The 27,241-nt window shown below is 37.9% G+C and overlaps 1 protein-coding gene across 1 annotated transcript; it reads left to right on the top strand.

The window, feature by feature from the left end:
* The first annotated feature begins 4,546 nt into the window (after positions 1-4,546).
* On the top strand, positions 4,547-25,262 carry LOC121431947 (GTP-binding protein SAR1b-like). Its single transcript, XM_041629740.1, has 6 exons — positions 4,547-4,653; positions 15,903-15,996; positions 17,824-17,943; positions 18,532-18,701; positions 20,649-20,780; positions 22,408-25,262. Exons 2-6 carry the CDS (start codon positions 15,930-15,932, stop codon positions 22,519-22,521), a joined length of 603 nt encoding a protein of 200 aa, XP_041485674.1. The 5' UTR covers positions 4,547-4,653; positions 15,903-15,929; the 3' UTR covers positions 22,522-25,262.
* The last annotated feature ends 1,979 nt before the right edge of the window (positions 25,263-27,241 follow it).

Raw genomic sequence — 27,241 nt, forward strand, 5'->3', positions numbered from 1 at the left:
CAAGGTGATGATTTTCAACGTGGCAGGACAATCCCGGGGGTTCCTGTGCCTATCAAACACTACGGACCCCCCAAAAATAGAACACTCCATGGATGTTCCTGAGAGGAAAAAAAAGTACATCGCAGTTTGAGACAAAATGGTTAAAACTGCAAAGCTTGGTTGATTGAGAGCGGAATCATGAACTTCAAAATTTCATCAAATCGTATGTCCTATTTAGGCCTACAGTACGCCTATACCTATAAAAAGTGACGGAATGTTTTTTTTTCATTTTCAATCTGAAACCATCAAGTAAATTTTGATTCACAATTTTATTACATAAGTAATTGCATCGCAATGTACTTTTTTCCGCAAGGAATTATTGCAACAAAAATGAACTTTTATGTATTACCATTAGACCTACCACACGTTACGGGCCTTTATACAGTGCGTAAAAAAACTATACACTTTTGAAACGGCTGTCAACTAAAAAATATGTCACCCTGGGGAAAGGGCTTATATATATGGAAAGCCAATAACTTCAACTTTCAGATGACGCCAAAAACTTGGAAAACCATTCATGCTTCAGTGAGCACTGCCCATTTAAACAAAGGTTATGGAAAATAGGCTGGGCAGGAATTGGCCTTCCAGTTTTCTTAGTTTCTGAGAGGTGAGTCCAGTGGTTCTTGCAAAGTTAAGGATGTTGTGATAAATTTTATGGTTGTATCAACAAATTATATGAGTTATTCAATTGAAATTTTTGCGCATGAGTGAACAAGAATTGCACTGACAAGGGTGAGATAAAAGGACATTCTTGTTGTTCACACATACATGTACACACCCCCTGCCCCTGCTCTCTCTCTCTCTCTGTTCTTCCTCCGCTAAGGTCGGATCGAGATCAACTGACATGCACAGACGACAGCAATCATCAGGTGCTTCGCCAATCTTGGCGAGCCGGACTTGGGTCTGATAGACTTGGCAAGAGATCTGAGCACGGATGGTGATGGCTGACCGCAGACTTGGATTGGAAATGTGCCCAGGGTACAGATCACTGATCTCTCCCCTAGGGGAGAGATCAGGGTACAGATCCTTCGCCTTTGGTTTAGGTGTTCTAGTCCAGAAGGACAAGGATGTCTTCTTGGTGAGGGCGTTATGCTGTCTGGCCTCAGACACCTGAATCACTGCCAACTGAACCATACGCTTATAGTAGTTATAGGGGGATTCCTTACAAGTTCATCAAGTGGGGGAAGGCTAAGTTGTTGAAGTGCATTACGCCATTTTTGTATGGATTTGGTGTTGGCACAGATACCATGAAGAAGCATCATTCGTTCTATCCATCTCCTTTTCTCTCACTCACTTCCTGGATGTACAGTTGCTTTATTTGTCAAAAGTCAATTCATGTGCAGTGGTTTACGCAAAAATATTCAGAACACGTACCTTTGCCTCTCCTGAATAACATCATCGAGCACAAATAGCCATTGAACTTAAAAATAATTAGCCAACTTCAGCTGAATCCCCTTTTTCAATTAACAGTAATTCAAAGTCCATTTTGTATCAATTTCCACATGGGTATCAGATGTTTAAGCTTAGTAATCTTACAACAAGTAGAATGATTTTTCATTATCCATTTAAATTTTTATTCAAAGTCGCAAATAAATGAAATAACAATGGCAAGACAGGAAATACACATTGAATTTACTAGCTATTTAAGGCTATGTGATGTAACTGAATCCTCGAGTCGTTGATGTTGGGATAACAGCTCAAGATGGAGAAGCCTCAGTTTTAACCACAGCCAGTAGCGGACCGTGACCCGGCGGAGACAAAGCATGGGGGGGGGGGCACTGCATTGTTTGTGAACAATGCTGTGCCCCCCCGGGTCACGGTCCGCCACTGACCACAGCAGCGGTCTTTTTTGGTGACAGAATATCACCGCACCAACAGTGAAACTGCTGTCATTAGGAGGTTTCGTGATCCTGACACAAGATGCCCCACACGTGCAATGAAGTTATCAAAACGTCAGAAAATATCGCAATACAGGGACCAGTCACAATCAAAATCAAACAAGATCTGGGAGGAGAAGAACTGGCAGATCCGATGGTAACATCACGGCTGTTCGATCGACAAGTGGTTCAGAATCATGGGGATGGAACAATAAGCAGTCGCCGTACGTAATGGATTAGGTATTCCACACGCAACATGCAACAGGATTGTCTGGCCGACTTGACTTAACCTTTCATCCCTATCAAAATAATCAAGCGCCATGAACTGCTTCATGCACCTGAGGTGATCGCCAGCGTCGCTTGAGGTTTTGTCAGTGGCTACTTGAATAGCCTGCCCGCTTCCTTCGTGATTTCCTCATAGGAGATCAGATGATCGAGTCCAGCTTAATTGCGCTGAGTGCCCAAGTGAACGCTCACAATCGAGAGCAGGGTCACCCTAGATCTGAGTTTCACTACGATCGTCGTGATAACCGTTCAAAGGTGACAGTTTGGGCCGGACTCATAGGAAATGGAGACATCATCGGACCGTTCTCCTTCAACATTGTCAATGGTGATGCGTACCTCCAGATGATCAACGAAGAAGTTGGTCCTGTCCTTGACCAGATTCGGAGGTACCGTCGTTGACGTAACGGTCGCTTTCAACGTGTCTGGTGGCGGCACAAGATGTTCATGCCATCGATCGAGAGCAGTGAAAGAGCGTCTCACCCAACTGTTGGCCGATCGTGTTGTTTCTTTGCACCGATATGTTGAATGGCCTCCACGTTCACCCGACCTTACCCCCTGGATGTTTTCTTGTGGGGATACCTGAAAGCGAAAGTATTCATCACCCCTCCTGTCAACTTGAATGAACTTAGAAGAAGAATCTCCCACGAGATGGATGCACTGAAGCAAGATAGAAGAAAGGTCCAAATAGCAGTGCAAGACATGATGAAGAGAGGCAGACTGTGTGTGGAAAGAGGAGGTGGCCACGTTGATCTGAACTGAAAGACTTTGATTTTTATTTCATACATTTTTTATGTTTCTGTTACAGGATCAATGACATGGCTGTAAATGTACAGAATAGCAATAAGAAAAGAGAAACAAACTTACTTGTTCGTCCCACAATTTTTTGTTATGTAAAGCTTGTGTTATTCAAGTGACCGCAATTTAATGGGTTTGTGTTTTTTTACTGCAAATATTACTTAGAAACTGACCGATTTTGAATGATTTATGAAATAATATGTACTGAATAGCTGAATGATGAGTGAATGTGTGATTGGTTAGATTGATTAATGAGTTACTGATAATGGTAGCTGAAAGTTCTGGACCTCTTATGTAATATCAATCAGTCTCTCAGAAGGGGAAAAGAGAGGGTTGGACTGAGGGGGAGGGGAAAATTGATCTGTCCACCCTTGTAACAGAATTTCAGGAGGGGCAAAGGTGTTCTGAATATTTTTGCGTATACGGGCGGGGCCGTGGGGGTAATTGTTATGAGGAGATCCGTGATGATCAATCATTCATCACTGAACTGAATGAAGCGTTGTTTCATAATATTTTGACAATCTTGGGTCAGATGGACCGTCCGTTTTCATGGTTTGGGGTATAGAGTCATGGCGGCGGAGCAGGCTTATCATTTGCTCAAGGCCCGGCTCAAGGGAGGGGGGATCTATTGTTGCGATAATCTTCTGCTCGGACGCCCATGATAGGCCGGGTCACTCCATTCAGGTAAAAATAAAATAAAAGAAGTGACTCCGGAATAAAGTCCGATATGACGCAGAAAATGATGGTCAAATAGGGGTCAAATCCGACCTTATTTCAGAATATTTCGGTTTTAAATCCTGAACAGACCCCCCCCCCCAAAAAAAATACACAGAAAAAGGGTAATATAATTCATGGCTACAACCTCGAATCATCACTGTGTCTTTCCTAAAATATGATTTTCATCATTCATTTCTGTCAATAAGCTGAATCATTGGCTGCGATTCCGGGGATGGGGGAGGGGGGTGCCCCCGGCCCCCTCCTCGATTTTCATTTTTTTGTGTGTGCATGCGGCAGCCTGCAGCTATCTAATGGGAGAGTGAAGTCTCATCTCTCCCTAAGATGGACCAAAACTCGATCTCCTGAAATCACTAGCTGACTGGAGTGACTGCATATACTCGGGCTGGTCATCAGAGCTTACTGCGGTGTAAATCTAACCTGAAACAGTCACTCATTAACTGATAAAATGGGAACGGTAGGTTTGATGGGAGTGACACCAAATACGATGGTTCAGTGAACTTTTTGCCAATGAACGCTGTGAACAGATAAGTCACTCTCTGATTGGACAATTTTCTTCTGCCAGAGTCACCGACTTTGATTGTATATCACTCGAAATCATTCCACTGTCCAGAAAACTATCATGTTCTAAACTATCATTTCACCTAATTTCTAAATTCGAGAAGGACGATCTAAGAAGATAGTAATGAAAACAGTAAAAGGGAATCAATTGATGAAGCAGAAAATACATTTGATTCAATTCAATTGAATGAGGTTCAGTAATTTTTAGTTGTTCTGATTGACCAATAGAAAGCGCTGTATCATAATCAGCTGTTCAAGGGATGACGTCAGCACCATAGTCAACCATATTGATGTTCCTGTCATTGGATTGTGTACGTAGCGGACCGAGAAGTCGTTGAGTGACGCAATTTTTCTCCTAGAAGTAAATATGATCAATTTATTTTGTGTTTATGCTGTTTATGAAAGTGGTGGTGTAAGAAGTGATAAAATGCATGATTCTTCTCAACATTAAAACAATGTAGTAAATAAACTACGTCGTATTTAAAAAGACCGGAACACAACATCACAAGACACGGCGATCATGTCATGATCATGTCATGTCTCATCATGATTTATCATTCAGTTAGCATTGCCCGGCGCCGCGGCCCGCTGCGAGTGCGATGTTTATTTTTTTTCAACAATGAATGCCTGTCAAATGGGCCGGGTTGGGCAATAATACGGTGGAGACAGTTAGAGCCTACTTACTGCAAAATGTCAACACAGACCCATTTAGTCTTTAAAAAATTGACCATCGGTTTTGGGGAATTCCTGATCAAGTTACAGATTACAGTATGGCAGTGTATCCTATTGCCGGACACTTTCATTTCAGTGCTTTAAAAAAGACAACTAGTCTAGAGGAAATACAATCAAGAAAAATTATCACTTGCTATTCCAAATATTCTGAAAATCATGAATATGATGAAATTATTTTATATTTTCCAACCATTTTCTTTGCACCGCACTTGCCGCATACCCCTCCGCGAAAAACAATTATTTTCGTGCGTGACAAATTATATTGTAATTCCGGACGCGCGCCGGACGGGTAAAAATATTCTTGATTATAATGATGTAAGAAAGAATTGGTGTGATTTTTTTCGAGATTAATCATCTCATGAGTAAATTCTAAGTTTTTGTTTGCTTTCTTATAACGATTCTGATCAGATCTTTGTTATAAATTTGCGTTTGCTAACTAATTTCCTTTTTTTTAATTGCGCGTTCGATATTGCACTTCCAAGTGTTAATGATGCTCGTTCATATCGTAAGACTCAGTCATCAAGTTAAGTTCTATCGATGCGCTGTCGATCATTGATGGCTCTCCAACACGGTAAACCTCGCGCACGGCCGGGGTACCGGGAACATTGAGAACTAGCCGTCGACGATTTAATCGATGGAGCGTACGAGATTGAAATTCGGCAAATCAGGTCCGTATTTCAATCAGAAAATAGATCAATTGGGATCAATTGTTAATGCCAAAACTGTGTTATATGTTATTTCAAGCATTTTCTGTCATTTTTAGAGAAAAATAAGGTAAAAGTTATATTTTCGCCTTGTTTTTGCAATCTCGTTCTTTGAATTGATCTGTGATATTGAACTGCGGAAGTCTTACGTTACGAAATTGATTTCCTACGCATGTTATATGCGCGTCCGGAAATATGATAGTGTCCGGTAATACAATACGTCACTATACAGCACAGCTCAGGGCAGTATACCCAGTTGTTGTGTATCCGGACGGGTTGTGTGTCCAGACGATCAATTTTAGAATGTCATTTGGAAAAATTTACAAGCGAAGTTTCATCAGTTTTTAGTACAAAATGTTAGGAAATATTATAAAGAACAAAATAGGAAATGATTACAAGTAATGAATTAGTATTTTTAGTGTAATCCACAGACTAAAAAAGAAGGCTTAAAAAAAATTAAAGTGTCCGGACACCCGACCCCCCATCCTACAGACTAGGCCTACACTACAGTTTTCCCTCGCTTCTGTCTTTTTCAGTTTTTGCCTAGCCAGGGTGGGCGGACTCGCATGACTAACGTTAGCTCGGGAGTAGGCCTGGCTAACGTTAGGACAAAAAAAAACGAAACAGCATTTCTACTAAAAATTAAATCACTGAGGGTTCATTACATGTACATGCCACAGCGCACAGAAAAATCAAGCCATGAAAATGTGTTGTAGACGCCAGAAGTGGCGTCGCAACAAGTGCGACCCATTACACAGCACTAGCACGAGCAGTAGAGCGCCAGCTAATATGGGAGACTATCCAACATGGGAGACAATCTCCCATATTGGAGACTTGCTTTGCAAAAGAAATGCCCCCAAAAGCATAATTTTTTCCACCCAAAAATCCCAACGTTTTGTCTCACTGAGGTCAGAATAGCCAGGAGGCTCCTAGAGAGTAAAAGTCATTCACTAATGTGCGCTCACTTTTCATGGATTGCGTCCCATTCATGTGCGTGTACCGCTAAAAAAAGGAAGAAATTTTCGCCCCCAAAATTTCTACTTTTCTTCTCTCTCTGTGGAAGGCCCCCATTCCTTTGAAGAACCTTTCAAAGACCAAAAATTGGCAAGGTCTTACAGCAGTGTCCAAGATCACTGAAATTTGTCATCTCTGTAGAATGGCTCAGAAAGACCCCTCAAGGAACTCTGAAAGACTGATGGATATTTCTTGGCTTACTGGGGCCCGTTTCTCAACACATGGACAAGTTAGTCATATCTTTATCCACCAACCACGGAGTTAGTTCCAATCTTACTAAACCCGTTTCTCGAAAGGCTTCCTAACTAAAATACCGTGATATCGATATTATCGGTAAAAAGAGCAGACGAGACGTAGCCTTAGTCACAAAATAGTATAATTTTCAAAAAGAAAAATTATAACAAAATGCAAATATTGTGAATTGGGAATTTCATCTTTTAAGAATAATAGCACAGGTATATTATACACCAAACATACTTAGACCATGAAGACTTGAGCATTCAATCGCTGAGAAAATGGAATTATGAATAATTGATCTGGTGACTAAAAAAAAATCACATGTGGACGTTGAGATGGGTACCCCTGGGATATCCAATTTTAATAGTTTACGAAAGTAAAACCATAACGGTTTTTCGTTGTAAAATGATGATAATTATACGGTATTTTACGATTCCAAACATCAAAATATAGTTTAGCAATTTTCTTTTAAAACTTAGGTACTGAAACTTACTATTTGACAAATTCTATGCATAATACACCTATCAATTGTAAGACGCACCCCTTGACCCCCGGGGATGGTGCGTCACTTGTCAGATGTGAGTCGGATTTTCATGTACCATGACGCACCTGTGTGTCTCGACTGTGACGGACCTTTTCTTACGATGACTGTGCCTGGACGAAAAAATATGACGCACCAGTGCTGGATTTTGACTGACCATCGACTGTCTCTATGACGCACTCCGTCAAGTAAATCTCCGCGGGCGCGGCACGAACGTGCCGCTGTACTGTACGTACATCTCTCGCGAAGGAACCTTGCAAAGTACTATGGAATAATACCCATTCAGGGGGCGAATGCACGAGAGGGTCTTTGAAAGGACTGTCTTTGGTATCGCATTTTAATCATGAACTACCGTATTTGCCGGCGTCTATAGTATAGGCAGCACTATTTTTTGATGAGAAAAAGAAGCAAAGTCGGGGTGCGGCCTATACGTGACGATAATCAAAAGCCGTGTCCCGCGAACGCTGAATACCGTGATGTTGCCAGTACTAGGTCCGAGCTGAATAAAATCCCCAAATGGCACTCGAAAAATCCCCAAATTGGAACCTAAATCCCCAAATTATTTAAATCACAATAATTTATGAAAAAGTGAGGATATTTATCATGGTTGTTGCCCCAAATTAGTTGATGTGTTCATACAACACACAGCAGATTTTTTTTCTTTTTTTTAGGTTTCGATTCAAAGTAGATTGGCAACCCAACCATTTACCGCATATTTTCAACCAATGAAGTTCAATGTAAAATGAATTCATCGGTTGAATTGCGGATGATCTACATATTTTAGCATAAGAGTGATATATCTCATGTATTTTAGCATCATATTACTGAAAAATAACGAATCGGTGCTTTTCATCAAAACCTTCAAAAATACCCTAAATTGCATGAAAAATCCCCAAATTTCTTTTAATCCCAAATAATTTTTTTTCATCCCCAAAGGCTTCTCAAAATCCCCAAATATTGAAAATTTGGGGATGGAGATTGATGGCAACACTGAATACGTGGTCAAAACAGCACGCATGCGTACGTTTGGGACTACAGTGACGCTTCCATTGTAATGGTAGTTAAAACAGCGCGTTTATAGGATGAAATAGTAAAAAGCATGACTTAACTAAGAAAACATTTCAGTACCGGTACGTGATAACTTACTTTTCAAATTAAATTCTATTTAGGTCTAAATTTGTTTCCATATAACGTAGCAGAGCTCAGAGACCGTGCAACTCAAGCGATCTGACTCTGTCTGGGGGTCTGGGGCCGGCATTCCCCGGCAATAGCATGTGTAATAGTACGTTTGCAATACTGGTAGACTTATGACAACAACCCATCTAATTGAAATGAATGTCATTACTATTTATGAAATTATGTGGAACATTGATTTAACATGTTATCATTTTTATCTTCCTTGCAGGAGCCAGGAAGATTAGCAGCACCTCGTTCTACATTTTTAAATTTATTTTTACATCGTCATCGATCGTAATGGAAAATAAAATGAAAATATTTACCTTTTGATCTTTTCTTTTGTTTTGCATCTCCAAGTCTCATCGGCCAATAAATAATAATAAAAACCTACCTTGCGATGTGTGCTGTGGTCTGCTGCGGGAAATGGCGGTAGTGGTGATGATTGGCTGGTTGGTTGTGAATACAAATATTTTGGATGAATTATGTGATGATAATGCAAATGGTGACAATGATATTGTGTCAACGAATTGCCATAAAATGATAATTAAAGTTACAACATTGAGATGAGTGATTTAGATTTTTACTGGTTAGGCATTATGGATTATTATGATGGCGACGAAGATGATGATGATAGAGCACGTTTATGTTGACAATAGTAAATGATGATAGTATACACGATTTTTTTGCGACGATAAAGATGACACGGTGATACACGAAGTTTGCATGCAATTTAATATTCTATTGCAGGTGGAAAAATAGCGTAAGTATAAAAAAGAATCATGCCGCCTTCAATATTTTCCCGCTGAAAGAGACCGAGGGAACATGACAAGGTATGTCAATTACAATTGCTTTGTGCGTGAATTAATAACGGTCTTTTTCAAGGCCACGTAAACTTCCAAGAAAGAATCAGTGTTCATCTCCGGGGGGGGGGGCACTTCCATTCATATGAGTTGATACCATGCGCGACCATGGGGTTTCGAAAGCACCCTAAACACCGTAATTTCCATATTCTGAAAATGCACCCCTTCTCTGTTAGCTCCATGGTGAAACCCTACCCTTAACAAGTATTGGAAACAATTAAACGATACTCTTGGCAAATATTCCCTGAAATGAACCCTTAAACAATTAAGTACAGGAATGTTTTATTGTTACGGGTTCTTTGGTCGTCGGCTTTACCTAATGTACGACCCCACCTCCTACACCTCGCGCAAATCAGACTCTATCTAAACACGAAGTGTTGGGGCAAAAAGGATATCCTTTACAAAGCATTTTAATTTTGTTTTATCATCCCCGCAAATTCGACCCTAAACACGTATTTTTCCTAGCGAAATAGATACCCTTTTTCCTTATTTTTGTGTTTTTGACACCCTTATCACGTTACGTACGTAACGTGCCCTATCGTGAAAAAGACATCCTTTTTACGTTTTTTTTTGGTCGCGCATGGTATCCACTCGTCAATGTAAGTGGCCCCCCGGGGTTCATCTTTTTTATTCATAGGCGGGGGGCAGGTCCCCCCAAAAAATGAGATGGGGGACGATCCCCCTAAATTTTTAGTTCATAACTTTTTTTTTGCTTGTCAATTTTGTTTCCTGCATCCCCCTCCCTAAATTCTGGTGGACCCCTAAAATGTCTCTTGTCCTCCCCCCCCCTAAAATTTAGGTTGATGACCTTTTTTTTTGCTTGTGAAATTATTTTACTTACATTTGTCCATCACTAAGGTAGACCCCCTCTAATTCTTTGGGCTTCCGCCGCCAATGTCTTTATTTCACTTGGTCTTTACCTCTCTCTCACTCGTTATTTATTCAATTCAATTCAATTCTGGTTTTATTGTGAAAATGGTACATGACAAAAGTCCGAAGACTCATATTATCATATTTACAAAGTAAAGATGTACATGTATATTATTAAAAGATTACATCACAATTCTAGTGCTTGACAAATAATCAACAAATAAAGCCAGAGAAAATAATTTGGACAATCTCAAAAAAAGATTATTGATTGAAATTATAACATTGTAAAACTATCATCGTCAAAATCACATCAGCAAAGTTGCAAGTATTAAAAGCATATATAAATTAAGTTACACTTTTAAAATATCATATTTAAAACAAGAAAAATATGTACATGATATAAAAAATTGTAAATAGCAAGACAAATTAAATAATATATAAGTCCTATAAAAATATAAACCAAATCAATGTTGTGAATAATTGCAATTTCCAATTAGTTTGAGCCTTGTATGACAGTCATAAAACAAAAGCGAAATAAATACGATGTTACAATAAATTGGTATGAACTTCTGGAATTAACCATGTGATATGCTGTAGATAGTACACCACCAGTCACAATCCCTTGACCACCCGTTTACCATGTTTACCTGCCTAAACCAGAGAACAGCAAATTCAGTGCAATGAATCCAATGTTCTCCGGCCGAAACAGGCAAATAGGTAGTCAAAGAAATGTGACTGGTACAGTATATGCTTTATAGTAAAAAATAAATAAATAAATGAACCAAAAAATCATTGAAGTTGGGCAGAATTACATATCGAATAGTCGTATTACATGTAAGTGGAACTCAAGTAAGTAAAAAAAAGAACATTGGAATAAAAAGGTGACAAACATAAAATAAAATCAATAAGATTAAAGATAAACAAAGTGGAGTACAAAAAGTGTTACAGTTGCTAAAAAAATAAAGCTGCATATAAAATTACATTATATTACAGAGTTCAACAATTGCACAAAGTGGGGGATTGGCGACTGTTGGTATCTTTTTGTTCTAGTCTGAGGAATCTCAAGATGATGTGCATTTCTTATGGAAAGACCAGTTCTAACCCTACGGGTTTCAGGCAAGAAGTGGTGATGTCGTTTCGATTTTAGCAACGAGCGTGCAAATCCTTCAAGAAGCTCACTCCGTCTGTCTTTAAGAGATGACACATTCATACTTTGTAGAAGTTCAATGTATGTCAAGACATTTGGCCAGGCAATGATACGCAGAGCCCTCTTCTGAACCCACTCAATGCTAGCGGATTGTTGGCAGGTAATGCTAAATGCCCAAACGGGCACGGCAAACTCAATCAATGGCATGTCAGTACATCTTGTAGATTATTTATCTCATGTGACATCACCGACTTCAATAAAAAAAAAACATTGAAACACTGCCCGTGCTTGCGTATTTATTTAAAGGACAAGTCCACCCCCCAAAAAAACTTTGATTTGAATAAAAAGAGAAAAATTCAACAAGCATAACACTGAAAATTTCATCAAAATCGGATGCAAAATAAGAAAGTTAATATGACATTTCAAAGTTTCGCTTCATTTCACAAAAAAGATATATGAACAGCCAGCTACATCCAAATGAGAGAGTCCATGATGTTATTCACTCACTATTTCTTTTGTTTTTTATTGTTTGAAATATGAAATATTTTTATTTTCTCGTCATTGTCATGTGAAATGAAGTTTCATTCCTCCCCGAACACGTGGAATTCCATTATTTTAACATTTTGTGTTTCAGGCAAGGAAGTCCTAATCGTCAAATTCGTAAAAATTGAAATATTGTATAATTCAAACAATACAAAACAAAAGAAATAATGAGTGAGTGACATCATCAACTCTCTCATTTGGATGTAACTGGCTCATTCATATATTATAACTGTTTTGTTAAAAATAAGCGAAACTTTGAAATGTCATAACTTTCTTATTTTACATCCAATTTTGATGAAATCTTCAGCATTGTGCTTGTCTGATTTTTCTTAATTGATTCAAATCAACATTTTCTGAGGTGGACTTGACCTTCAACTTTATTTGTATGAAAAGAAGACGTTAATTGAAAGAAATAAAATATATTCACCGAGCTTGTTTACTGTCGCAGCGCTTGTTTATCTCCGCCACTCTTGTTTACCTCCGCAGCGCTTGTTTACCTCCGCAGCTCTTGTTTTCATCCGCAGCGCTTGATTACCTCGATCGGCCGTTTCTTCACGTCGATGGTGGATTATTTTCCTTGCGTCGCCTTCCGAAAAAGATGAAACAGTAAGAAGAATTACAGCATGCGTGTTTATTATTTCCCATTCCGCGGCGATTGTTGAACAATTTTCCAACCAAGATTTTTTCCGACTTCGCCGGGTATTCTGTCATGCATTTTTTTTTCAAAGATGATTCGCAAAATGGGGGTGGGGCCTTTACGCCGGCAAATACGGTATTATTAAGCAACGGTTTTTGTTCACCAACAAATGAATAAAATATGTTGGCAGGCATTAAAAAAAAACCAATGTCCTACGGCGCATCATAAATCCGCAACACGAAAGACGTCCTTTGCAAAGAACACCCCCCCCCCAAGATAATCAGTTTTTGATCTGAGAGGAACGACGTACGAGACGCGCGCTGCAAGAAAAACTTGTTTTTCATCCTAAGCCATCGTGCGGGCTTGCGGGCTGGATATATAAAAATGGATCTAAAGAAAAGTGAAATAACTTCTTATGCAAGGTGAAAGAAAATTCAAGACAAGATTTTAATCCAAGGATGAGCATCCCGATGAGCATGCAGGGTTTAAATACAAACGCCCGACGACGTGAGTAAAGTGCGTGGACAGAGCCGTTCGTACCATGCTGAGGCTTTATGACGCACCCCGGTAAAATGACTGACTATGACGCACCTATTCTCCATGCTCTGACTGACCAATTGCCTCCATGACGGTACCCTGAGTCACTAATTTGTTGGTAAATGACCCACCCATGACGCACCATTCCCGGGGGTCAAGGGGTGCGTCTTACAATTGATAGGTGTATAAATTAGAGATAGAATTGATCAAAATGTTAATAGGGGTCTGAAAACGACAAATACGAGTCCAATATGGATGGCCTGACGTGGTAGAATCTTTATCAAATAAATTATTTTACTATTTCAAAATGAATGGTTTTGTGGAGTATTACCAACAGTTTTTGTAGATTCTTTGTATTACAATGATCATAGAATGCATTATCCAACTTGTTTTTGATGTAATTTCAACATCTTTGATTGATTACGTGTAAGATTATAATTTTCTCAATTATAGGCACTTTTGCATGTCATAGTCTACCCACGTGATGCCACTACGTCATTAAGAAAGAAGTTGTGACAGGTTCGGAGGTGTCCTAAATGGTAATTTAGTGAGGTTGTTGTACACGATCTTGGTAAAGAGGGCTTCGTGAAACGGTTAGCGGACAAGTAGCTCACTATCTCCGATTTAGTCAAGAAGTTAGACTTATGACGGTGTTGAGAAACGGGCCCCAGGTCTTTGTCTTGTCCTATAGAGATCTTTCAATGGTCTTTCAGAGATCTTTTATGCAACAAGTGATCTTTCAGAATTCTTTCCATGGACTTTGCCTGGTCTTTCAATGGTCTCTCATGAGTCTTACAGAAATCTGTGCATAAATCTTGTGAGACTGCCGAAAGATCATGGAAAGACTAATAAGAACTTTGAAAGTCCATTGAAAGACCATCAGAGGACAATTTTCATGTAAGACCGCTGAAAGACTGTTTTGACCCGTTTCAAAGTTTTGGGACTCACAAGGACCATGAAGACCATTGAAAATCCATCAAGAATCATGAAAGACCTTGGAGATTATTGAAAGTTTGTTGAAAGATCAAGCAAGTTTCATGGTCTTACAGCAGTCTTTCAGAGGTCTTGCTCTCTGTGGAATGGATCTAGCCCTAAATCATGTAAATGGGACACAACTTCATTTCCGAAATTTATGTGATATTGATTTCATTTCTAAACATGAATTCATTAAAGAAACAAGAAAAATATAAAAAGATGAGAAAACCTGCCGCGATGTTTACGTCACCATCTTGTTTCTTTTTGTTTTTTGCCAAGCTATGTGACGCGTAAGGAGGATAATTTTAATAACCCATTAATGCTCAACTTTTCTATCATTTCTAAATCATATATTTATTTGTGATAATTTTTTTTGTTTAAGTATATTTAGTAAAAGAATAAGAATCGGTAGTCTCACGATGGATCAAACATTTTTGGGGAACGATGTTTCGTCTTCAAACTGCTAGACTTCGTCAGGCAATGAACAAAGAGTTGGTTGGTTGAGTTTAGTGTGGAGGTGGCGCTATCCATCGATATCCGATGATTTCCGCCAGGCTAAACGAGAGGGATATTGCACTGTGTGTGAGATATAGATTCACCGAGGAAAGGCGTTGTGTAGTATTCAAATCTTATGAGTATTTTGTTTAAACATCGTTTGTTAGATTTAACAGTTAGTACTCGTGCTTGTGTTTTCCTTTCATGGATGTGGGTGTTAGTTTATTGGTTTTAATAATGTGTCTTTCGAAAGCATTTGTAAGAGGCTCCTGTGCACGGGTTATATAGCGTCGGCGAGGGGCTGGTGCGCCTGGCTGCATGCTATTGTCTGGCTCCACTCGGGGTGTGAGCCGCGCTGTGATTGGTGAATGCCTCCGGCCAATCAGGGTCTACGCTGGTGTCGGGCACCTGCCGGAGTGGGTGCCGCGCACAGTGATCAGTGGATGTTGTATGCCGTCTAATGGTTGGTAACCATTCATCAGGGATCTCAATGCCATTCTCTCTGTTAATATCGCTCAGGGGCAAATGGATCTGAATATATACCAGTGATAGCACTGCTAAAGCCAAGGTTATAATAATAGTAATAATAATTAACAATGCGCCACGGAAAAGATTATTTCTATATAGCGGGCGCTATTATTTACTCATGCCATAATTAAAAGTTTCTTAACAAGTTCTACATGAGAACATGATAGAGATATTGCACAATAAAATTTTCTATTGCAACTGTAAAATTGGTTTAATATAAATCATAATACAATGCGATCAAATGATAATACATGTAGTTGAATAGGTGAAAAGAAGTTTGAAATGCCTTGAAGTGCAAGAAAAACTAGGTTGTTTACAGACCTACGATGATAGGCATTTGTGTAGCGCCATCTAGAAACAATCTATTCTGAGGTGCATTGTTATTATGAACCTACACTAATGTTATGATATTAGAATCTTGACAATGACTTTGCCTTTTCTGTGATAGGATCCAAAGTCCATGTTTACTTTTGAAAGATTTTATAAGATATATTCAATGTTGACTGCTGTGATTCATGCCATTGAAGTTTTTACTTGGATGGACAACCCCCCTTAAAGAAAGAATAAAAAAGATTAATATGAACTCTCTACTTTATCTTTTTCTTCCCATTCAGATTATAGAAACACATTCACAAAAAAAGATGAGTTTTATATGGAGTGGATGGAATTACTTTGTAGACACTTTCACATCTATGCTGAAAGGTTTAGGTGAGTCATTAATGTTACTTTTAATGAAATGAATTTATGTTTGCTGCTATTACTTGTTTTCTGTAGGTGAAAAGAAGTTTTAAATGCCTTGAAGTGCGAGAAAGACAAGGTTATATTTGTTTACAGACCTAATGATAATTGATATTCAGGTACATGTACCATGGGATGTGTTTAATGCTTAAATGTTGATTTTACAGCCATATATGAACAGCACCTTACAGAGAATAGAACTGATTCTGAAAGATATGCACAATTCAGAACCCCCCCCCAAAAAAAATGATATAAGAATTTACTTTAGTACACAGAAGAGCAGCTTTGATTTTTACTTCTATACTGTGAAGGGGGAACTGTAATGACGGGGATAGATGATCTCATACCGGTGTGCAAACTAACTACATGTACCACGGTAACTGCATTTAATCAAAATTCAAGTTTCTTTGGTAGCCTTGTAAAGCTCCCATGAGTGTACATGTATGTCTTTATGAAGTTTGTCCCTGGTTACAATTGCCATTGTAAAATGGAACCATTACTGTCTGTATGTTCTACGTTGCTTAGTAGTCATAACAATGCTTAAATGTGGCCCATTACTCTACGTACTGGCAGAGTCTATCTCAAGCATATTCTGAAGTACAATCATTGGTCATTTGCCAAAACTGCTCATAATATATTTGATTAGTCAAATTGGCTCAATTGATATCTATGGTAAAGGTTATCCCATGTACTCTAAGTCAAGGTCAATGTTTGTACTTACAATTACGCATAGAACGCTACTGAAAAATTGGCACAATAGCTACATAAATTAACTGTTAACCCTAATGATCATCATTTCTACTTGTATGCTTTTATTTACATGACTGAAACACTATTCTAGTTTGGGTAAAAATACATGTACATGTATTAAATTTTACATTGAAATTTTATGTACACTATTTTCATCATTGAATCCTCTTTATGGAAAGTGCAATTGATACAAATCAGCAACAACATTGATTTTAAATTGATCTCAACTCCTGTCTCCTTTTAAATACAGAGGGGATGATTCACTCACAGATAACCTCAATTTTAAGTTAGATGTTACTAGATGTTGTTTGAAGGTTTGCATGGTGGCATGTACAATCGCTGATGTGGTTTACGGTACACCATGTGGAGTGTTATAGAAACAGTGGATAGAAGAAGAGAAGAAATGGATAGGCGAGAAAGTGGAGATTTGAGAGTAGAGTATTCTTTCTTGAAAGTAGTCCTGAAAAGGACTGTAAACCAGAAGGAATTGATGAGTGAGAGCAGCTTGAGTAGTAGAGCTGATGAGGAGATGCTAGCTTGAGTCGGCGAGTAGAGATGATGAGAAGTAGAGAGACTCGACATTTTGGACAGGTTGACTGTCCGTCTTCAGGTAACCTGTCTGAAACGTCAAGTCTCTCTACTACTCATCTCTACTCGCCTACTCAAGCCAGCATCTCTTCATCAGCTCTACTACTCAAGCTGTTCTCATTCCTTCTGGTTTACAGTCCTTTTCAGGACTACTTTCAAGAAAGAATACTCTACTCTCAAATCTCCACTCTCTCACCTATCCATTTCTTCTCTTCTATCTACTGTTTCTATAACACTCCACATGGTGTACCGTAAACCACATCAGCGATAGATGTTACTAGTATTCAATTGTATGAAATTTAATTTGTCTACAGTATCTAGATGTTGATTTTTGCCTTTAAGTGAATCATTCCCAGTTGATTGAGTCAATCGTAAATCAGTATAAAAAGGAACCTTGTCCATTACTATGTAGATCTTTAGATATCATCTTCTAATCTTTATTCCTTTTTTTTTCTTAAGGGCTATGGGGCAAAACAGGCAGATTAGTATTTCTTGGCTTAGACAACGCGGGCAAGACGACGTTACTTGCAGTCTTAAAAGATGACAGAATGGCCTGCCATGTACCGACGTTACATCCTAGTGAGTATGCTGTAGACTATTTTGTTTTATTATTCTATTTTTTGTATGTCCACCACAGATTGGTGGTGGTAGGAGGGGTAGGGAGAGGGACTGGGTTTCCGGAAATCCAGATTTTTACACAGTTGGTTAATAGTCAATGATATGTAAAAGAAAAAAAATTGGTGCTCTTATAAGGCATGCTTGAAACCCCTCAATTTGAATTAGCATGAGAACAGCATCCTTCTTTGTGATCTAGACATAAGATGAGAGTGACGCACTCATGACTCAGGGAAGAGTATAAATTCTAAACTAATGAGTCATGCTTTGTTCTTTGTAATATGTTTGGTAGGCCTAAAAGAAAATTTTTGTACTATTAAATGGAGGTTAAGAAAATAAGGGTCGATCATTTATTTTTCTTCCCTTGTCATGGATATTACTCTACCTTGCCAGTAAAAAATATAGTAGGCAGAACAGTGAAATTTGGGTTGGTCGACACTAAGGGGGGGGGGTTAAATTCGAAGTAAAAATTAAGTCTGTAGGATTGACAAGGGAAAATATATTTGCCTTATCTTAAATTCATAGAGCAAGCTTTTGATTTCTTATGTACAGCGTCGGAAGAACTAAGGATCGATGGTGTCACATTCACAACCTTTGACCTCGGGGGTCATTTACAAGTAAGAAAAGTCTGGAAAAAGTACCTTCCTGCAGTTGAAGGCATTGTGTTCTTGGTAGACGCTGCGGAGAGGGAAAGGTTTGCTGAAGCAAAGGCAGAATTAGATGTAAGTACCCTGTCCTGTGACGTGTCTTAGTTCAAAATCATTTCAAATACAGGTTGAGGTTTGCTGTGTGTTTATTTCAAATTTAATTTCATGAAAGAAAAGAGCAAATTATGTGTCTTAAAACACTTCAAAGAATACAAAGATGCCATAGAAATATTTTGCTTCAGTTAAATGAATTAAGGGTACAGTTGGTATCACTGGATACAGTTGGTGTCATGACCATCTTTGACATGACAATAGACAACAGTTGCAGCTCCTAAATAAAATCTGATAGTGAAGTAGGCCCGTTTTGAAAGTCCATTTTTGATGCACGTGTACACGGCGTGTTTTTCGGTCGTGTACACGTGTACATGTTGTAAACACTGTGAGAGCGAGTTCTGTTTTCATGTCGACACGGACCCGCATCAATATGTCATAAAAAGGGGTCTATATAACCTAAGTCACGGTTTTAAAGCTTACCTGAGAAGTTTGAAGTATCAATCCACAAAAATTGGTGCAAATTAAAAGTTTACTCGGCTTAGCAGCGCATTAAATTAATAAAGAATGCAAAAGAAAATCAGTGCAGGGCCCTAGCTATCGCCGACGCTCGGTGGATGCGCATTTTGTATACTGTACCGTACATGCATGCACAGATCGCTGCAGAATAAGTGTAACTGAAGTTATCGATTAATTTTCATTATTATGTTGCCAATTTGAAGAGCGTTTGTTTGTAGGCTTGTGTGCGAGCGTATAACACGTAAGTTGTAGCGATGATCGCTATCGCAATTGGTGATTCTCAAATTGACTCTGAGTGTGATTGAGCAACGCTTTCGAGCTTTTGAGACCGGAGCAGACCCATTTCGTGCCGATTTCGTGGTACAAAAACGTGAGTCTCCAGAAAGAATGTGGATTAAATTGGCGATTTTGGAAGTGAACTCACTCTGGATTAATTGAAATATGTTGACATATTAGTAATTAAAACATGTGCAGTGTCTGAGAACTAAGATTTAATGTGAGGCTGTGAGCTTGTTTATGCAGATGCTACCGTGTACACGGTGATGGAATTTAGTACACGTGCACTGACTTGACCGTGCGTGTACACGTGTACCCGAAACGGGCCTATAGTGAAGTCAAATTTCAAACCTTTGACGTAAAACATGTTCTGACATTATTCTTCAGGGCAATGCCATGAATCAAACTTTTGTATATATGGCCCCATTTTTCTTTTTGTTTTTAATTCACCTCATGAAATACTCCTGCCATAATATTTAAAGAGCATTTAATCTTATGACATGAGGCATAAAGCGGAGATGAATCATTTTTGGGAAGGCCTGCATGTGAGGGATGAGATGTACATGTAATTTGTGGAATCACCCTTGAACCGAAATCATAAAGGTCAAGTTCACCTCAGAAAAATGTTGATTTGAATCAATAGAGAAAAATCAGACAAGCACAATGCTGAAAATTTCATCAAAATCGGATGTAAAATAAGAAAGTTATGACATTTCAAAGTTACGCTTATTTTTAACAAAATAGCTATATGAACGAGCAAGTTACATCCAAATGAGAGAGTCGATGATGTCACTCACTATTTCTTTTGTTTTTTTATTGTTTGAATTGTTAAAACAATGGAATTCCATGTGTTCAGGGAGGAATGAAACTTCATTTCAGATGACAATGACAAGAAAATAAAAATATTTTATATTTCATATAATAAAATACAAAAGAAATATTGAGTGAGTGATATCATCAGTGCCTCATTTGCATACCGACCCAGATGTGCATGTAACTGTTTTGTGAAATGAAGCGAAAGTTTAAAATGCCATAACTTTCTTATTTTACATCCGATTTTGATGAAATTTTCAGTGTTATGCTTGTTGAATTTTTCTCTTTTTATTCAAATTTTTGTTGGGGTGGACTTGTCCTTTAAATTTTGACCTTAATCCACCAATATTTGAATTTGTACAGAGTTTAATGACAGATGAAATGATTGCCAATGCCCCCATCCTTGTACTGGGTAACAAGATTGACGTGCCAGGAGCAGCTAGCGAAGAGGAATTAAGATATCAGATGGGACTTACTGGACAGACAACAGGAAAGGTATGTAATAATAATATGAACATTTGTGATGCGCCGGTATTCATCATAAAAAGATGTTCATGGCACAATAAAGAAAAGACAACGAAAAAGAAAGGAAGGAAAATAGAAAACCTAAAAAGAGGGGACGAATAACAATTACCTAAAAGGTTTTCAGAGATCTTTTGAAAGTGGTGAGACAAGAAATATTGCAGATTTCTTTTGGAAGTTTATTATGGCCCAGCATGTTGAAATGATCGATCCCCCCATGAATTATGAGATTGTGGTACAGCGAATAAGAATGAACTAGAAGGCTTAAGGTTGCGAGAGGGGTCGTATGGAGTAATCAATGAAGGGTTGTATTGAGGTGCAATTCTGTGAATAGAATGGAAAACAAGGAGGATTTGATAATAATAAGGCATTTAGGAACGCTATACATAGTACACTATGTCATAGTGTTTACACTGTAGATCAATTTACAAATACTTAAAAAGCTACATCTATCCTGGATACAAGTACGTTTTCAACTGTTTCTTAAATCTATGAAGAGAAGTTTCAGATCTTAATGTCATGGGAAGCTTGTTCCATTCCTTTGCCGCAGCTGCAGTAAAACTACGTTCACCAGCCTTACTCCGGGTTGTCTGATAGGTTAGTCGAAGATGATCTCCACTAGACCGCAAACCTTCTCGTTTAGGATTATGAACCTGAAGTGCCCCCTTGATATACATTGGTACATGATCATGAAATGATTTATATACATACAAAAGAATCTTAAATAATCTTTGTTTTGAATGTAATGCGCTGTACAACAGGTAACCAGTGAAGAGATTTGAGAATGGGGGTTATGTGATTCCTCTATGTACATGTATGTACCGATATATGAACCATCACTCGCTCACACACGTGACCTGCCACCCCAAGACTACCAAGAAGTCACCAGGGAACGTCTCTAAATAGCCAAAGAAGTATTTTGGTCTCAAAACTATAAAACATGGTAAAATTATCTAGTCTGAAAGAGTAATTATTCATCTTTATACTGTCAAAATTGGAATTTGTCCAGTTAAATTAAAGATTGGATGCAAGAATTTCTTTGACAGTATTTTTCTGGACTGTCTGGAAGTGTCTAAGATTGCATAATGTTCACATCTCATGGTTGAGTGAACCCCAAGTTTCAAACTTTGTTTTCTCCTTATTCTTTGAAGCTCTCACTCAATCAAGTAAGGATATTGTTGATCAATTTTTATAAGTTATACCATTTTAAACCTCAGTATGTACTTTTTTAAGCTCAGTATAAAGCTTACAATTCATTTTAGTGACTTATTGCTGGTCTTAAAATGGCAGTTCTTATATGGTATACGCCCACATTTTTCACAGTGATTTCTTTCTAAGTTCAATGTTGCTAACAATCCCCACTTGTGATGTACATGTATGTTTATAGTTGCACATCAAACCAAGCCCCCATATTAGGAATAAAACAACTTTGAATATCCTGGAAGAGTTCTAGATACCATCTTTGTGCTGGAATCTTTCTTCAGGGACATACCTAGCTTGGCAAAACAAGGGAAATATTAGAGTGTTCAAGTCTAGCAGGCTGCATACCAACCATATGGCTTTTCAAAAGTTATTTAACATTCTTTTTTTTTTCCTGCAGGGCAAAGTTCCTCTGAAGGATCTACCAGGCCGTCCTTTGGAGCTCTTTATGTGTAGTGTTCTCAAGAAACAAGGATACGGAGAGGGCTTCGTCTGGCTAAGTCAGTACCTCTAAAAGAACATCCTCACTTTGGAAGATGATAGGACACAATAAATAAGACAAGTGGAAAGAAATCGAAACAATCGGATCATCTTGTGCATTTCTTGTTGTTGATGCGTTTCATCATCGTGGAACGCGACAGGAGTCGTTGGAGAACGTGTGGTTACTGCAGCAGAGGCAGTAACCTGTCATGCTTCCCCCCAGCGAGGGCGCAATACATCTAGATCAGGCTGCATGTAATCAATCTACCGTGCACATACTTCGAAATGAGCTTGAAACGGAACAGCTGTGCGGTTGATCAATCTGTGATCATCAAAGGAGCATTATCACTGCGATTTTTCATCCACTGAATTTTTTTTTAAATCCCAAAGCAGTATATTGACAATTGTTTACTAAGAGAAATGTAAGAACAGTTGAAAATTTCATGTGAAAAATTTTCTGGCTATTTCCTGCATAAATCAACTTGAGGAGCTTACAATCCAATAGGCTTTTTGACGGTGGTCCACAGACTAGTAGAAAAGCGGTAAATCCATGAAATTTTCAACTCATGATCCCTAGCATGATAAGCCGTAAGAAATTATATTATATTGGACCTGATACTTTCCCCTGAAATGAATGAATATTAACTTAATCGAAGGCAAGGATGATTTTAATATGGGTGAAAGTATGAATAGATCCTTGCAATTCTTTTGATATATGTAATGCATTTGTCTATTATATGTTCCAGATTGATCCCAAACAGACAAGTTTCTTTCTGCACTTAATGATTTGATTTTTGTTGAATTATCATTTGTACCTTGTCCCACTGCTCTCTCGGCACTAAACTAACAGATTCCTCATCCATTTGTGATTCATAATATTGCATTCATACTGGTTTTACATTTGTCCACGATTAGTAACAAGGATTGCCCGTTGCACTTGTTCTCAATATCAGCCAGTCAGAAGCCATGAATTCAGTACCTGACAACAGTAGCTTGTAACTTGTTATGGAAAACAAAAGTTTTATGAACCAGGTCCAGCTTTGGTACAGCTCCGTAGTTGACCCAAGAGAGATGCCCAGTATGAATGTGGTATTAGGAAGTTGGTCTGGCGCTGATGACACTCTCTGCTCTATTCTACGCTTGCTGATCTGTTACTTTATATACTTGAACTCCACATTCCCCGTAATACTGAATATCTAGAATTACCATCATTTTTTTGATTGACAAATATTGGTACATCCTTGTTATACCAAACCTGCCATGATTTTGGGAAAGATGTGAAAATGGATGTGATGGGAGCATGGCATTGAATTACAGTTTGTTCTGTTTTCTTATGTATGTATTATTGATATTTTTTTAATGTACAAACTCATATTAATTTAAGCTTGCATATTTCATTTTCAAGCCAGGACTGTTTATTCATCATCTGCAATTATAGAAAGTCATATATGTAAATATACATATATTTGTATATGCCTAAATTTATTCTACACAATGTTGGTTATTTGCATTATTAATAATAATTATGCAAATGCATGTACATGTACTTGTAAATGCCAAATTTACTTATAGTGCTTAATTTCTTCCACAAAATAACACTTGACACTTTTCTTTGTAGATGGCATGCTTTGACCAAATTGGAGGGGAGTCAAATTAAATGGTGAAAGTATCTGTCGACATTTTTTTTTAATGAAATGACATTTGAAAGAAGTTTTGTACTGTATACTGACAAATTAAGATATGTACCAGCGGCCCTTTCATTAGTTGTAAATGATAAAAATTGCTTACAACTTTTGAAATTGATCTCAACTGTAGATTTAACAAATGAACAGAACTTGTGAACAATTTAAATCACTTGCAACTCTCTTTGAAGTGAGGCCTTGTTATGTTTCTTTCCCCCATGAAATTTGAAATTGAGCATTGGAGCCTACAAAAGCAATGGTGTGATCATGGGATCTGTATGTACCGGTTGTGCGCATTACTCTGTTGGCAGAAAAACAATGTAAGCATTACTTTAGAAGTCCACTGGAAACCCATTTTAATAAAGTCCATGGAAAGATAGAATTGCTTAGATTACCTTGTTATACTTTCTAGAAGGAAATTCTGTGAAAGTTAGAATTGATTTGAGAGGATTGGTTGGTCTCTGATCTCCAGATTATTTAAATTGATTATTGCCATTAATCTATCCCAGGTTTTTAACCTTGTATCCGGAACAATGTTGGGGGGTGTTTCACAAAGATTTAAGTATGACCTAGATTCGCACTTAACGGCCTAGTTGCATGCGCTATAAAAGGCATGACCGCATTCGTCAGATCATGCCAAGAGGACGAGCACTACTGTGTATTGATCAATAAAATTGCGCGTTTAATATTATGTACGCATCAGCATTTCAGTGTGACTCTTAAGTCACACTGAAATCTTTGTGAAACACCCCCCTGATTTGGATAACTCTACATTCTGAGTTTCTGATATAATCTAACACAAAATGCAGCTTTAAATCCTAATCATAGACTAATTTATGTATTTATCTAATCGTAATATGTCATTGTGGGTGTCACAATCCTATGGGTATATTGTGTAAAAAAAAAGAAGAAAGGGTTAATATTTGCCATGATACTATTATTTTAGAGACTGGTCCTTTGTTAATACTACTCATATATGTCACATGTCTATCATGAATAATTCATATCAAAATTTAAATATGAATATCGCATTCATGAATATTGATGCGGTGAATAAATTAAAGGAAGAAGACAAATTATTCCTTTTTCAAGATACCATAGATTGCAAGTGTATGCTTTACTTTTGCACTCTCATTGCCCTATCATATACCATATGTGCAACAGCTTTCATTTCTCAGCAGCAGTTGCCATTCATTCTGGCTGCCTCCAGTCTAGTAATTTGGAATGGCGATTAAATGATAGATTTCTAGTTTTAATATGTGAAAATAATTTTTAGAGCCCCCCCCTCCCCCCTTATTTTGCTTTTGGTACCTTTTTCCAAGGTTTTGCCTTTTGATTTTTGTGTGTGTGTATGATACAAACTGGTTAGTGAATTTGATATTTTTGTTCGATCTAAAATATACCTCCCGGGCCTCATTGCATAAAATTTACGGCATTATCATATTGGGAACCACCGTTCACTTCATACAGCAGCGCTTTATTCAGTCACACGCACGGTTCACCATTTCCACCTCCATTCACTTGGTACAATTGCGCGTACACAAATCTATGAGTGGTTCCCAAAACCACTATTTGGCCAAATTTACTAAGGTGGTAACCTTGGTATTGAATTTCAACTTCCATTGCATGCATCGTTTTAATTGGTTACGGAGCACTATTGCCATAGTAGTTGCCATTGATTAGCAATGAAACCATTGTATTAGTAATATGCAATGAGGCCCAAAATGCAATGACTCGAGGGTCTGTGACATAAAAGAGATACAATTGATATTTACAATTAATTTGAACTTTTTGTACATGGATTGCCAAAGACTGATAGAAATGCACAATTGATGGTAACATAATTTCCTACTGGCTGCTGGTTTTCATGGTCCTGTTTTCATAAAACTTGTATGACAAAGTTGCTTTTAACCAATCAAATGCCATTATTTCAGTAGCTTATATCAACTTGTCATTGATAGCAAGTTTTATGATACAGGGTCTAGATTTTAATTATGATTTTTTTTAAAGTACAGGGTGGCACAAGGGAGCTTGATTCGGTATGAGCTGGAAGAGTAAACTAAATCTGAACCCAATTTTTATATTTTGTGTTATAACTTTTGATTTCATATAGACATCTAATAGCTACATGTTTAGCAATCGCAATTATAGTTGAGACTAGAGATCGGTACAACTTTTGGAAACCTTGTCATTTTGAGTCTTCAGGTATTGATTTTTTTGAGAAATATATTAGGGGGAGCGAGCCATTTTGTACTGGGATTGTTCTCAAGATTTTATGTAGCCTTTGATGTGAATTCTGAAAAATATAGGGCTGAAATTAATCCAAGATCTTCAAGGCCTTGGCATTGTATTTGTATGCCCTATCAATTGCTCTCAATGCCTCTCTCATTGGTCTCGCCTACTTTTGGGGTCCTTTAAAATTGTTTTTCTTTTAATGAAATGTGCCCTGAAGAATAGCTGCATTGCCTGAAGAAAATATTGAAATTGGAGGCATATCAAGTGTTCTGCATAATTTGATCATGATGTAAACAAAGAGATAAACAGCTACCTGAAAATTTCATTTATACCTTTAACCGCCCAAGTATTTAATTGATCCAAAAGCAAATATATGCAGCCTAGCGTTGGAGCTTGCCACAAAATTTGTATCGCTGATAACGTGTAATGCCTATGAAAGTACCGAAGTATTGATATTACCATATATTGCCTTGGTTACTGGTTCCATACAAGAAGCTTGTGTGAGGTTTACCTGTAGTGCACTCAAGCAGTGGAATGGATTCAGCTAGCATTTCTACTGACAGTGTCAACTGCCAAAGATTCGGTTTGACAAAACACACATAAGTGTATTATTGCAGGCATACATGTACATGGGTGTTAATTTCATAACAAAAGTTTCTTTAGTTATGCATTTAAGTTTGACCTACCAGTTATTTGTGATTGCTGCATTATTGTGCGGGACCAGTGACCCTGTCAAGAAGTTCAACGTAATATCACACTGAAGTGCTCTTTTATTTTGATTTAGTAGAGAGATTTAGATTAGATATGTATCATATTATATTTTCATTTTCTTTATTA

This window comes from Lytechinus variegatus, chromosome 18, assembly GCF_018143015.1.
Source record: "Lytechinus variegatus isolate NC3 chromosome 18, Lvar_3.0, whole genome shotgun sequence".
In the NCBI taxonomy this organism is placed as follows: Eukaryota; Metazoa; Echinodermata; class Echinoidea; order Temnopleuroida; family Toxopneustidae; genus Lytechinus; species Lytechinus variegatus.

What these genes read in the sequence shown, in the direction of transcription:
- LOC121431947 (XM_041629740.1), top strand. Translation starts at nt 15,930, where the DNA reads ATGAGTTTTATATGGAGTGGATGGAATTACTTTGTAGACACTTTCACA. An exon ending in TGTACCGACGTTACATCCTA is followed by an intron (nt 17,944 to 18,531) that starts GTGAGTATGCTG and finishes TCTTATGTACAG; the next exon opens with CGTCGGAAGAACTAAGGATC. An exon ending in CTGGACAGACAACAGGAAAG is followed by an intron (nt 20,781 to 22,407) that starts GTATGTAATAAT and finishes TTTTTCCTGCAG; the next exon opens with GGCAAAGTTCCTCTGAAGGA.